This window comes from Salarias fasciatus, chromosome 6 (genome assembly GCF_902148845.1).
Source record: "Salarias fasciatus chromosome 6, fSalaFa1.1, whole genome shotgun sequence".
Classification (NCBI taxonomy): Eukaryota; Metazoa; Chordata; class Actinopteri; order Blenniiformes; family Blenniidae; genus Salarias; species Salarias fasciatus.
The window spans coordinates 7,951,526-7,964,483 of record NC_043750.1 but is presented as its reverse complement, the minus strand read 5'-3'; the positions used below and the strand labels follow the sequence as shown (position 1 = coordinate 7,964,483).

At 49.7% G+C, this 12,958-nt stretch overlaps 1 protein-coding gene across 2 annotated transcripts in view; it reads right to left on the bottom strand.

Annotated features, from left to right (window-relative positions):
* The window catches only part of lcor (ligand dependent nuclear receptor corepressor), an 83,524-nt gene extending 70,768 nt beyond the window's left edge, over window positions 1–12,756 (bottom strand). Inside the window, exon 1 of one of the 2 annotated variants that reach the window (XM_030093921.1) lies at window positions 12,531–12,756. In XM_030093921.1, the coding sequence (XP_029949781.1) occupies window positions 12,531–12,627 (97 nt within the window). In that variant the 5' untranslated portion in view covers window positions 12,628–12,756. The remainder of the gene's footprint in view (window positions 1–12,530) is intronic. The other variant, XM_030093922.1, reaches the window with a different exon arrangement.
* Window positions 12,757–12,958: the final 202 nt, after the last annotated feature.

The following is a 12,958-nucleotide window of genomic DNA, read 5'->3' as shown; positions in this document are numbered from 1 at the left end:
ATGGATTTTGGATTTTGGACGGCATTAAAATTGAGGTCAAGGTCAGCTTTAGGCTGGAAACAGTTCTGACTGGGATTAAAGCAAGTCAGAGGCAAACGAATGGAAGTCAATGTAATATCCCCAGAAAGTAATAAACACTGCGTGTGTGTGTGTGTGTGTGTGTGTGTGTGTGTGGCACTGGGTGAAAGCCAGATGGAAAGGCTTGTGAGTATTAAGATGCATCAAATTAAGTTTTACTGTCCCGCCGCTCCGCCTCAACATAAATCACACGTGAAGGTTTGCAGGTTTTCCGTCCGTCGCTCCGGACGAAGTCACTCCTGCTGCCGTTAACGCGAGGAAAGACAGATTTCAGCCTGGGAAAGTGAAGAGGTAATACCATGGAACACATCAGGGTTCTGCTCTGACAGAACTGATGCTGGTTTTTGTAATGATTTTCGGCTGGAAAGAGAAAGAAGGCCGGACTTTCAGCGGCGGCGCTTATCCACTCAAATCAAGTCTATTCAAACCCGTGTGTCCTGTTTTCAAACGCTCGCCGCTTTTCACACGTTGGTGGCTCAAGCTGTTGCACACATCTCGGGGCCATTAACACACAGCGCCGGCGCTTATGCTGCTGGAACCCGAGGCGACCACGAGCACGGCGTCCGCCCGCTTCCTAATGCGCCACGTCGAGACCGAACAGCGAAATCAGCCAATGCTCTTTAAAATGCCGCAGGAAGGACACTTGTTGTCGTGTCTTCTCTTCGTCCTGCTGCTCGGAGAGCGAGTGAGCGGAAAACAAACTAACGGCTGCCGTTATTTCAGCGGATTCCGCTAACTCGGAGCTAAATGCATCCAGATCAAATAAAGGAACAGCGTCACGATCATTCAAGCTGTTAGGATCATTATCAAGCCGCATTCGCTGTCTGACTTGTTTTAAATGTTTTAAAAACAGCTTTTTCGGTGCAACTGATCACCGTCCCCGGAGCTAAAGCAGTGCAGACGGCCCCTCTGTCGGTCTCCGGTCCTTCACTAGCTTCATCTAACAGCGCTTTCTTTCCCCGGTCGCTGAAATATGCAAGCAGAGACAAAACAAAGGGCTGAGAGAAGACGTCTGAGACGCACGGAGAACGGAATGCACACCTACACAAGACGGCGGCGGCAGGCAGGGGCGGGCGAACGACAGGCGACAGGGCGAGAGACGGCGGCGAGGAAGAAACGACCACGACTCCGCCGGTTACCTGCCGCTCCTCTCAACCAATCAGACCGCCAGCAGGAGAGTCCGGACCACCGGCCGTTTCCACATCTGCCTCCACTGCCTCCCTCACTTCGTTAGAATCCACAAAGTTTAAAAAAAAAACATCACTGGTCAACCAAACTGTGACGTCTTCCTTTATTCCCATGAGCAAAAACATTCATGCACAACGCCATCCACTTTAACTCAATATACAAAGTCTTCTGAAATAAATACTAAATAGACCGCAGCGTTTTTATTAATCCGCCGCAGAAAATAATCCCCAAGAAAAGCAGCATTTCCTCATGTTTCACTAAAAACAGCCTGGCCAGCTGTTTTGGTGGATTACCGAGACTTAAAAAAACTCCCCTGCATGTCACGGCGGTTTTTACAGATTAAATATTGGGACCCAATAAGAGCATCTGGAGGTCAGAGTGTATTAATGCGTTCTGCTCCGGACTGGTTTTTCATTTTTCAGTGTTGAAAACTGAAACTTGACGGTGGAGGCTGCATTTATCTGATCAACATTGTCGATTTTTTTAAAAGGCTTTTTTTTTGTTTGTTTTTTCAGCTCAGAAACTGTGAATTTCAAATCAATGCCTGCCTGGATGTGCTTTTTTTTTTTTCTTTGTTTCTTTTTCACCTGTCATGCTCTCATTCATGATGGTAAACAAACAAAAAAAAGCTGCCAGCAGCGGTTCATCCCCGACGATCCAGACTTCCAGTGGAACAAACACTTCTGTTAACGTTCGCCGAAAACTAACTCCGGGGAGGGCGGCGCTTTGAAGAGGTCAAATGAAAACGGTTAAGAAATCAGACGTTTTCTCTGATCTACAACAGAACTGGAAAAAAACACCACAGCTTTTATTTCTTAACGATCGTGGTTTTTCCATATCTTGCTCTTTGTTTCTTGTCAATATATCGTCACGTTCAAGAGCCTTCAAACCTTCAGGAACTCACAGAGAACATTTCCATAACGTTTCATCTGACAACACACTTCAGAAAGTCTCCACATTCATACAGGAGAGTCCAAACTATGCATGGCGAGGCAGTTTTCACGACAGGCCAGGAGTGGGCGCTGTTGGCTGGTCCCATTATGAAAACCACAAACACGCCTGCAGAGAAGGAAACGCTGTCAACAGCAACCACGGCGAGGACAGACAGACCATCAAGGACGGTCAGTACGGGAGACTGGCAGCTAGAAAACTACCAGGACCAGAAGGACCTGCACCAGGACCAGGACCAGAAGGACCTGCACCAGGACCAGGACCAGAAGGACCTGCACCAGGACCAGAAGGACCTGCACCAGGACCAGGACCAGAAGGACCTGCACCAGGACCAGAAGGACCAGGACCAGGACCTCATGGCTCTCTGAACTGGATCATCTAGCTGTGCAGAGGATCGGTTCACTCCCGCCGTGGCGTGAACGCTCGGCCGCAGCGTCTCAGTCGTCTCCATGGAGACGGAGTCCGAATGTTTCCAGAAAGCTGCATTTTCCTCCGATTCCCGAGGAGGCACGGTCGGAGTATTTCCAAAAAGTCCCACCTTGGGAGCCGTTTTCAGTGACTCTCATATAAACAGACGGAAACAAAACTGTCGGTTTTTACTTGCAAACACTGTGGAAATGTTCTTTGGAAGACAGAGGAACTCTTGTTTGGCCTCAGTCTGCTGAGTGTTTGAGGTTAACTGGAGTTACATTAAAGAAGATGACAAATTGCAGCAAGGAATTGTGGGGGTTTAGCCGAATGGCTCCTCAGTAAGACCGGAGCAGAACCAAAGGACGCCACGCTGCTGTCAGACGGCGTCTCCAGCAGAAGAGACGGACAGCGCCGGGGGTTCGAGGAGCGTCCACGGCCACAAAGAGGTCAGTCTTCTGTTCCCAACGTGAGTCAGACCCGACGGTCTGCAGCTCTACGGGGTACGATTCCCTTGTGCCGCCCGTGGCACAATGGCGGCTGTGTGCTGGTCACCGCGCCGGCGTGCGACGGAGATGTCAGATCGGCAGGACGACCAACCGAGAGCAGAGCGAACCCGTTCAGGAAGGGACGGCCAGCGCTCCCTCCTCCCTCTGTCTTCAGGCTCGCCCTCGGTTCGTCTTCACAGGTTGTCAAGAGAAGAAAAGACAGAAACACACTCAAAGAAACGGCTCTGCTGCCGTGAAGCTGAACCCGGCAGAGATCATATCATAACACAGCCTTCCTCTTCCACTGGTGTCACTTCTGCTTTCACACCGATCCTCCGACACACACACACACACACACACACACACACAGTGGGTCCAGCGTCAGGGTGTCTCACACACCACTGCCATGTCTTCAGACTCAGAACCGTCCGCTCTCCCTCCTGTTAATGATTCTCCTGCTGGATTTGTTGACATGAATTCACCCTGCGAGCGGCGAGCGGCGAGCGGCGAGCGGCGAGCTTCTCCGTCTGAGCTGCTGATTAAAGACACGGGAGGGTTTATGATGCCTCGGCGGCTTTATCGGCTGTTTCTGCTGCAAAAGGTTTTCACGCCGTTTGGACGCACTGAGACAAACCCACACTCCCCAGACCCCACCGTGCTGTTCAGTTAAAGAGGTAAATTATTAAGCAAACTATCCCTGCGTCGTCCTGCTGAGTGCTTTTAGTGAGTTTAACACAAGGGACAGAAATCTGGAGCGATCAAAGCAGAATGCAATGCTATCATGTCTCATGCTCCCACGAATCATCAATAATTGGCCAAATAAAAGTTGTGTTTTACCTATTTTGTGAGCATGAAGATTAAATTGATTATGATGAACAGGAGTGATTATCAAGTCCCGTTTCCATCAGCTGTCGTCTGGAAATTCCAAAAAATGAAATTCTAACATGAAAGAAAAGTTTGATTAATCACTAAAGTTTTAACTGAGAGAGAGAAAGAGTCTCTAATGAGCTCATCCCTCCTCTTCCTCGGACATGGAGCAGCTGCCGTTTGAGAAGTTTCTCTCATTTCCTAAACTCTGCCGGCGTTCTCTGCTCTCAACACGCGCTAACTGGCCGTGATTCATCTCCCGATCACCGTGAAGCTGCTCACACCGAGGCCTTTCCCCATCCAGCGGCTTTTCTTTCTTTACCTGCGTCTCCATGAGCCGTCTCAGGTCCGAGGCCGACTCACCGCGAAGTCCCTTCTCCGCCTTTGAATTGCAAATAATCGCCCATTGTTTCCGTGTCATTTGTTGTGCAAACCTGGTCCGTCGCGCGTCCTCTCAGGGCTGGTAGTACGAGAGCGGCATGCCTCCCTAAACGCTCCCTCCGCCCCCTCCGCCTCCTCCCCCTCCCTCGCCGTCTCTCCATTGTTCTGACTCGTCCATCTGTCTCCTTCTATCTCGGCTTCAGAAACTACATTTCCCAGGGTGCCTGGCAGGTGAAGTCCTGCTACCTGGATCTGGTGTTCCGTGACTGTCAGGACTCGCTTCTCATCCATATTTCAGGTCTGACGAGGCTCAAACCGTGCGTCCGGCGGCGTCGGGACTCATCTGACCGACGCGGTGGAGCAGCGGCACGCCGCCGGCCGAACCGACAGCGTTCGGCGCCGGTTCTGCTTCAGCCCAACGGCGTCGGGCGACACACTGGGTCAGAGGTCAGGGGAAACTACTCCAGCATTTGAGACCCTGGCTTGAATCCCAGTGTAAAACCCACGGTGCATATTCCAATAAAGCAGTCAGATCCCAACATTTTCATGAGGCCTTAAATTTTACTGCTCTACTAAAAAAATACTGTTTTACTGACACACACCGAAACCAGCGTCTTCAGTGCAGCTGAGAGGAAAAGCAGCTCGTCATGATGTACGGTGACATAAACATGAATAAAGGAGAAAAAAGAAAAATATTTTGATGAAAACTGAGTGATTAATTAAATTAAAACTAAATTTATTCCCTCTGTGTTTTGCAGTGTGCGTTCTGCTTCTTTATCTTGCAGTGTTGACAAAGCGGCGACACACTGCGCTGTGCTATTCTGGGCTTTGTGAAAATGTCGATTTTGTCTTTTTTCATCTTCTATTCTAAATTCTCTTTAACTTTGATTTCACATAAAGACAAAAAAAATCAAACCCTTCAAATTTTGGACGTGCTTCTTCAAATGTGATCTTCTCTCAGCTCATTTCTGGCATCGGTGTTACACAGACTGGACTCTCAGCAGCGTTTCTTTCTTCTTTTAAATATTATTTTGTCTGCAGAGTTTGATCATCACCTCATCACATAGTAATGTGTTGTATTTCAGCTAGGTTTAACCTGTGGTGTGTGTGTGTGTGTGTGTGTGTGTGTGTGTGTGTGTGTGTGAGAGCTGCAGGTGAGTCCTCGCCGGGCGTAGCGCCGGCAGGCGGACTGTCCCTTTAACGCCGAACCATGACGGCTTACCACTGCTTAAGCGACTGCTCAGCCCCATTATTATCTCATTAGCCGGGCTCCTCTTGTTCGGGAATACCGAGGTGCTACTTAGTATTAATTAATTGTTAATAACAGCCTGACTGACACACACACTTTAATTCTATTAGCGGTGAATTCTCAGAGAAAAGATTTGAGCGTCGACTGATTAAAATAATAAAGAGTTTCCTTTCAGCTGAACTAAACGCTGCGCTCGTTCTATCCAAAAAATATTTTTTAAAAAAGAACCCACACGACTTTCAAGTACAAAGACGCACACCGGTGCGAACACTTCAGGCTGCCATTAATCAAACGCTGTGAAAAGCAGATTGCTCAAATATGACCTTCCGCACAAAAGCCGCCGCTATTGAAGAAGCCGGAGGAATTCAGCGAAGGCGGGTCCGAGTAAACATTCCTGCTGCTCTAAAGCCTCCACACCGCTCACGCTGGGCGCGCGCACGTGTGTGTGTGTGTGTGTGTGTGTGTGTGTGTGTGTGTGTGTGTGTGTGTGTGTGTACTCCAAACACAAACTCCAAACCGTGCATGAACCCACATGGCGTCAATGTCCAAAGAGCTGTACCACACAGAGGTCAGGTAGCTCTCAGAACAAAAAGTAACGCACACACACACACACACACACACACACACACACACACACACACACACATATACACACAATGGAACACTTACATAAATTTTAGGTTGAGTCAGGGACGCCGTGTACAAAGTTTAAGGAAACGGAGGACTTTGGACGCTGGTTAAACCAAAAGGAAGAGCAGGCTGGAAGGCAGGAAGGAAAACAGTTTCTTCTTTACAGAAACTTCAAGGTTAAAAAAAAAACACGATCCAAACTCCCCGATATTCATCCACACTCAGTTTGAACCCCAAACCCGTCGCTTCTTTCATTCTGTAAAAAATGTGTAAATTGTGAAAGTGAAGTTTGTCAGAGAAAAAAGAAGAAAGAAGTCTATTAAAAAGTGTGGATGAGGAACTGGCAGCTCTCTGATACTTTAATTTTCAGCTCATTATTTTCAAGGGCAAGAGGCGAAAACCAGAGGAATTCATCTGACTGACGAGTCCAAAAACATTCAGACTGATGGAAAAGTGCCACAAAAACAACGTTATTAAGGAGCTATTTTCAAGGTTTGCCTGCTTTAAACTCCTCAAACAAACTAATCAGAGTGAAAATGGAGTGAATGTTCGGAGTGTCGGCTGTTAAAAACGTCGCCGCCAGACTCAAACTTCCAGCGGCTTTTCAACCCAACCAGCTGGAAGTGCAACAACAGGCGGACGCCTTGCTTCAGGGCGAGTCTCGCTGTGCAGCTCCGCAACAGGTGAGCTCCAACAGGAAGGTAATGGTGACGGGGAGAAGAAGAGAAAATGTAGCCTGGAGTTATTCCACAGACTGAAAATGGCCGGAGACGCACTCGGAGGACTCGCTGCTCTGGCTTTGATGACGAGCCGACGGAGTCGTGCAGACGACCTGCGAGACTACAGCCTCTCCTGCTGCCGTCTTTATATAAAGACTCCGCATTTCGGTTGAAATACGAATATAAGCTCACGTCTGGACATTTCCCACGAGCTCCTCTCAGTGTGATGTGTGTGGTTTGTGGCTCATCCCCACTCGGCCCTGTTTACACAACGACATTTTAGCATTTCTGGTTCAGGAAAGTTCCAGATTTACACGACAACGTTTTGAAAACGAGGCAGAAACGCTGACGATTTAAAAAGCATGCCAGGCCACACGGCGGCGCTGCTGGTTGTTTAAATTGAAGAGAAGGATAATCTATGAACATTAACTAAGAGAGAACAGAGGTGGAGAATCTGGACCGGGACCAGGACCAGGACCAGGACCAGGACCAGGACCAGGACCAGGACCAGGACCTGCAATCAGACCAGCAGTGTTCCCACCAGAGAGACGGAGCCAGAGTGTTTTCAAAAAGTTCCACCTTGTGAGCCATTTTCAGAAAGTTGTGTTTTCAGTTGCTCCTAGCACCGTTGTCGTATAAACAGCTGAAAACACAACACAAGTTTTCCGTTTTCACCTGGAACCGCGGTGTGAACGCGGCGTCCGCTCAGGTTCGGCTCTGAAGACGGCAGAGCGAGACAGAAGCAACAAACATCTCAGCCGTTCATGTGAGTTTTCAGGGAAAAGCATTTCTCCTGGAGACAGCGCCACACATTCAGAAGATAATTAGCCTTTTCCTGGTCCTGCATGTCGTGAGAAATCCCAGGAGAGGCAACAGATTTCATGAAGAACCGAGAGAGAGAAGAGGTTTTTGGAGGCGAGTTTGACTCCCGCCGCCTCCCGGGACGCAAAAAGGGAGATTTAACAAAAACCCCGACCAGATGAAACAGCTTTCTGTGGAAGCGGTTTGAATCCCGCTCGGGTGTTTGAACGTGAAGCGGGACGTCAGTGGAGGAACACACACACACACACACACAGACACACACACACACACACACACACACAGACACACACACACACACACACACACACACACACACACACACACACACACACACACCTTCTGTCGACTCTCACGTAGTGCCAGTGGTGTATTTTGCTTTTCCACAGATTGCAGTTGGACCTGCCCTCCCCTCCCCCACCCCGAAGAGAGCAGCCCTCCTCCCACGGGGCTCCTGGTTGGCACAGATCGGCCCCGAGACAGCTCCACACACACACACACACACACACACACACACACACACACACACACACCGGTGCATGTGTAATGAAGACGTGCATGCAGAGATTTACAGTGTTGGCATCCGGTCCGGTCAAATGGGTGGATCGCTGCCACCCCCCCCCCCCCCACCCCCCCCCACCCCCCCCCACCCCACCCCCCACCATCCCCAGATAAATGTGCCATGTTTTGTTTTCCTTTTCAGAGCCCATGAAAAGAATTAGCAAGATGAGAAAGTAGCAGGCAGATCTCTCGGGGCGTCCATCTGTCCATTACTGAAATAAAAGCTGTCTGCTGGTGGAGGGAGGCTGATGGAGGGACGGGTGGGGGGGGGGGTGGTGGTCGGGGGGGGTTTGTTGACTTGACAGGACGAGGTTTTTGACGTCGCTGCTAATCGAGGGAGCGGGAAGAGGACCGGCGAGCGACGGAGCGCCGGGCGGCGGCGGGAGCGGTCCAGTGGATCGCCGCTCGCGCCCGTCCGAAGGGTCGTCGGATCGAGTCGCGGCGGCCAGCCGGTGCATGAGGCTGGTGTCAAATTACAAGTGGCAGAAGATGGCTTTAGGTAAAGGGGGCGTGGCCTCTCGGACGTCCGTGTTCAAGATAACATGAGGGGATTCAAGACAGGACACCATGAACCAGGGTGGCCAAACATAGGGCCTGTGGGCCAAAACAATCCAGCAGGAAGACCCAGTCCGGCCACACCATCACGCAAAACGGAAAAAATATTGAAGACACAGATTTTTTTAGTTTTTGAGAGGCGTGGAAACAAGAGAAACAGAGAGACCTGAGAGGACTGGCAGTCAGGCCGACTTCAGGCTGAGATTCGTTTGGGTTTTTTGGAAAAACAGAAATCATCACATAAAGTCTGTGTCACAACAAATCAAAACTTTATAGTTTGAATCTAAAGATTATTTATGGCACTATTCTTTATTCCTGTGAAGCGTTCCAACCCCACGGTGTGAATAAACTTCATAAAAAATTTCATATTAGTTCAAATAAACACCTTTAAGTGCAATTTTCTATCATATAAAGTCTGTCTGACAGCGTTTAACTGACAAAAAATCCTTATTTCTGCCCTCTCTACAAGATTAGCTTCACACTTCATCATCTCACTTAGAACAATTACTCAGCTCAGCTTTATTAGCCTCATTATGTTTTCTGCAAACGGCCTCCAGTAGTGACCGACGGGCAGCGACTCACAACAAACCGAATGTCATTTGTAATCATTTGTTGTTTATCGGAGAGAAACTATAGTGGAACAGAAATAGTCATATATGCAACACATATATTCCTGTTCATTCAAGTGCAAAATGTGGCATTTAATCCGGACTATTATTCAATATTATTCCGTTTGAAGCAAACAATAATAAAAGCCCACGTTACCCGGTGTGGTCACTGACTGATGACCACAACTAATGAACAGCGAAAAAGAATCTTAGGCTTTATTTTCAACATCTTCTGTGTTCTTTTAGCTGTTTTTTTTTTTCTCTCAAGTCAAAACTCAATGAGATTTAATCTAATTAAACTAAGACTGAACACATACAGAAGTGGAGTTTGTCTGACACAAGACTTGATCCCTCCCTCTATTTTTAAGGATCTGAGCGTAAAGTTCTCGTTTCTTCCTGACATCTTTGTCCTGCTGCCGTAAACTTTACTCGCTGACAGAGGTGACGGCGTTGGAAGAGGAGGCAGCTGCCGCTCCAACCTTTCAGCGGCGGAATCGGCTCCTCGCCACCCAGAATGTGTGCCACAGGAATCAGCAGTTGGGCTATAATTGCTACCAACTAATAACGTTAACCTTTCTGTGGCATATAGGCCCTTGCTTTATTATGGCTGCGGCGCGGGGCGGCGGAGACGAGGCTCGCCGTGTCGACAGGCGGCGTCGAGCACATCGCCGTGAACTGTCATAAACCGGAGGAGCTCAACCTTTGGACCCGGCTTTCTTTAGCGCAGACGTCCCTGACACAGTTAATAATACGTTCTTAATAACAAGGCTGTCGAGCCAAGGTACACATCTCAACGCCGGCACATGTTTCTTGACGTTATTAATGCCTTTTTTTTTCAAGTTTGGAGGTTTGTCAGGTGTCAAAACTCCACTCAACAGTTCCACCAACGGTTCTTTATTTCTATTCAAGGCAGTTCAGCTCTTTTTTTCCCCCTTTGTTACATTTTAGGAGGTTTGAGACTGTTGTCTGATCCCAGCCTGGACGTTTTAGGCCACTCTGATCGGTTAAAACCGCAGTAATCGATAAAAAAAATCATCAAAATCCTGCAGAACAGTAAAGTAACGCACAATTTCTAACTGCAATCTGTTCACATTCCGGAGATGAAGAACCCACTCTCTACAAATGTCACAGTTTCAGTCCAGATCAGGCTTTAAAATCCTAACGTTACAAAGCAACACACACACACACACACACACACACACACACACCCTGATACCGTCTGTGAGTGGTGCTCTGGGGTTTTTGTGCATTTCAGCTGGACTCTTATTCATTTTGCTCAGTTTTCCTGAACATTCTGCCGGACAGCTGTGGCTCAATACTGTAGATTTGGTGCGGCTCGGCGTCTCCCAACAGTTTAGGGAGGGGCCGACAGCATCCCCAGCAGCCTCGCTGACCCACTAAATCATTTAAACAGCACTAATTATAGGATGGAATTAGGTTAGAAGCCGGCTTTGGAGCAGGGAGGAGGCAGGAAAGGAAAGCTCACACATTTTTTGGTGCGAAGAAGCCAAAAAGCCGAGATAAGTGACGGGAGATTTCTGCGCTCCGGTGTGTTCGTGCTGCTGATCGTCACGCTTCAGGCCATCAGCAGCATCTGAAGGTCAAAGATTACCTTCTTTATTTGCACAACTATCTGTGTTAACCCCCCCACAGTTAAAAACAAAGACCGGGCTCCAGCCGGGACATCAGGAAGCGCTCGGGTGGGCAAGTAGGTGACAAGTCAACGTGCAACATCTGGACGCACAGAAACGCCTCCAAAAACAAGTGGAGCAGCAACGCCGAAGGAGGAGGTGCTGATGGAGGCGATGGTGCTTTTTATATTCCGCCGCCGATAAAAGCCAGATTAGGAGCCGGCCTGGAGAGCCCAGAAACCCCGGAGAGGTTAGAGATCAGAGGCGAAGAGTGGATGATAATCTTGCCATAACATCAGGATAGGTCGGTGTAACCGGATTAAACTGAGCTAATGAAATACAGCAGAATGGAGGACGGTGCGGGGGTGGGAGGGGGGCTACTGGAGATGTATGGATGGGAAAATCCCAAATCACCGAACTGAAGCAGGAAACAGAGCTGGGGGGGGTCGAGAGGCTGAGCAGTCCGCTGCTGCTCTTCAGGATCTGTTTCTGTTTTTGTTTTTTTTCATGTAATTCTTCCTTCATGCAAAGTGCGCTGCAGAGTTTTCCAGCCGAATCCAGGAGCGCCGTTTTCAACAAGTACCGAGACCGATCCTACCGGGGAGGTGGTGCCATGTGCCCCCCCCCCCTCCCCCCCGCAACCCCGCCCCCGCCCCGCAAACCTCAACCCTTCAAAATACCAAATTATCTCTGCTGACATTTCCCCCAATGCAGCAATGCGCGCTCCCAAAAGCCGATTTCCAGGGAGGAGGGGGGGAGGGAGGGAGGGGGCGTCATGTTTGGAAGACTGAGAGCGCGCACCTCCTCCCTCCCCCACAAAAAAAAAAAAAAAAAAGCTCCGGAGGCGCGCACACGGGCACGGGCCGGCCTATAGAGAGGACGCTGATTGGCTGGAGCGCGGCTCCATCTGCACACGTGACCCGCACCACCTCCACCCCCCCTACAATAAATAAACAGCGATGGAAATAATGTAAGGCTGAGAAATAACCGAGAAAAACACACAGCCGCAACACAAAGAGTTGAGAGCCGCGGCAGGTGGACACACCTGAGACCGCCCCCCTCCCGGACACACCGACACAAACTTCAGCAGGGAGGGTTATTTTAGAAAGATTATCTTTTCTTTTCTTTTTTCTTTTTTTTTTTTTTTTTTTTTTTTTTTTTTGGGAGGGGGGTCCGGGGAGAACAGCAGCACAAAAAACATGACAGCTTTACGCAGAGCGGTGTTTCCTCCGTGGACGTTACAGCCGGTGGACACACACACACACACACACACACACACACAAACACACACCACACACTCCCCGGGAGGAGAACCAAGACAAACACACAGTGACCGGCACCGCACCGCACCGCACCGCACCGCACACACGCACGCACACAATGTCAAGCGAGCTTACCTACACAGTGAATGAGTTTGTGCCTCCAAGAGTCAAGTTCCTGCCGAAAGCCGCGCCTCTCTATCGTGCATTGCTGCCTTTTGCACAGACTCGCCATTTTCTATCGGCCCCTCCCGTGGGCGCGCACATACTGCTGGGTGCTTCCCCGCGCGCACGTCACCGGTGGTTTTTATTCTAGGGCTGGGTGGAGAGCGGTATGAGGGGGCCGGGGCTGCAGCATCCCCCTTTTCTACAGCGCTGGCTGTTTTTTGTCCCACCCACCGAAAGCCCGCCCCCCTCCTCCCCTCCCCCCTCCCTCCCCGTGCCTCCGCCGGCCAGCATCTCGCGCGGGGCTGCGCTGTCATTGGTGCGCTCCGGGATGTTTGTGCGTTTCCATGTCGCGCGGAGCGCGGCGGCACATGGCGCTCGCGCTCCCAATTCTCCAGCTA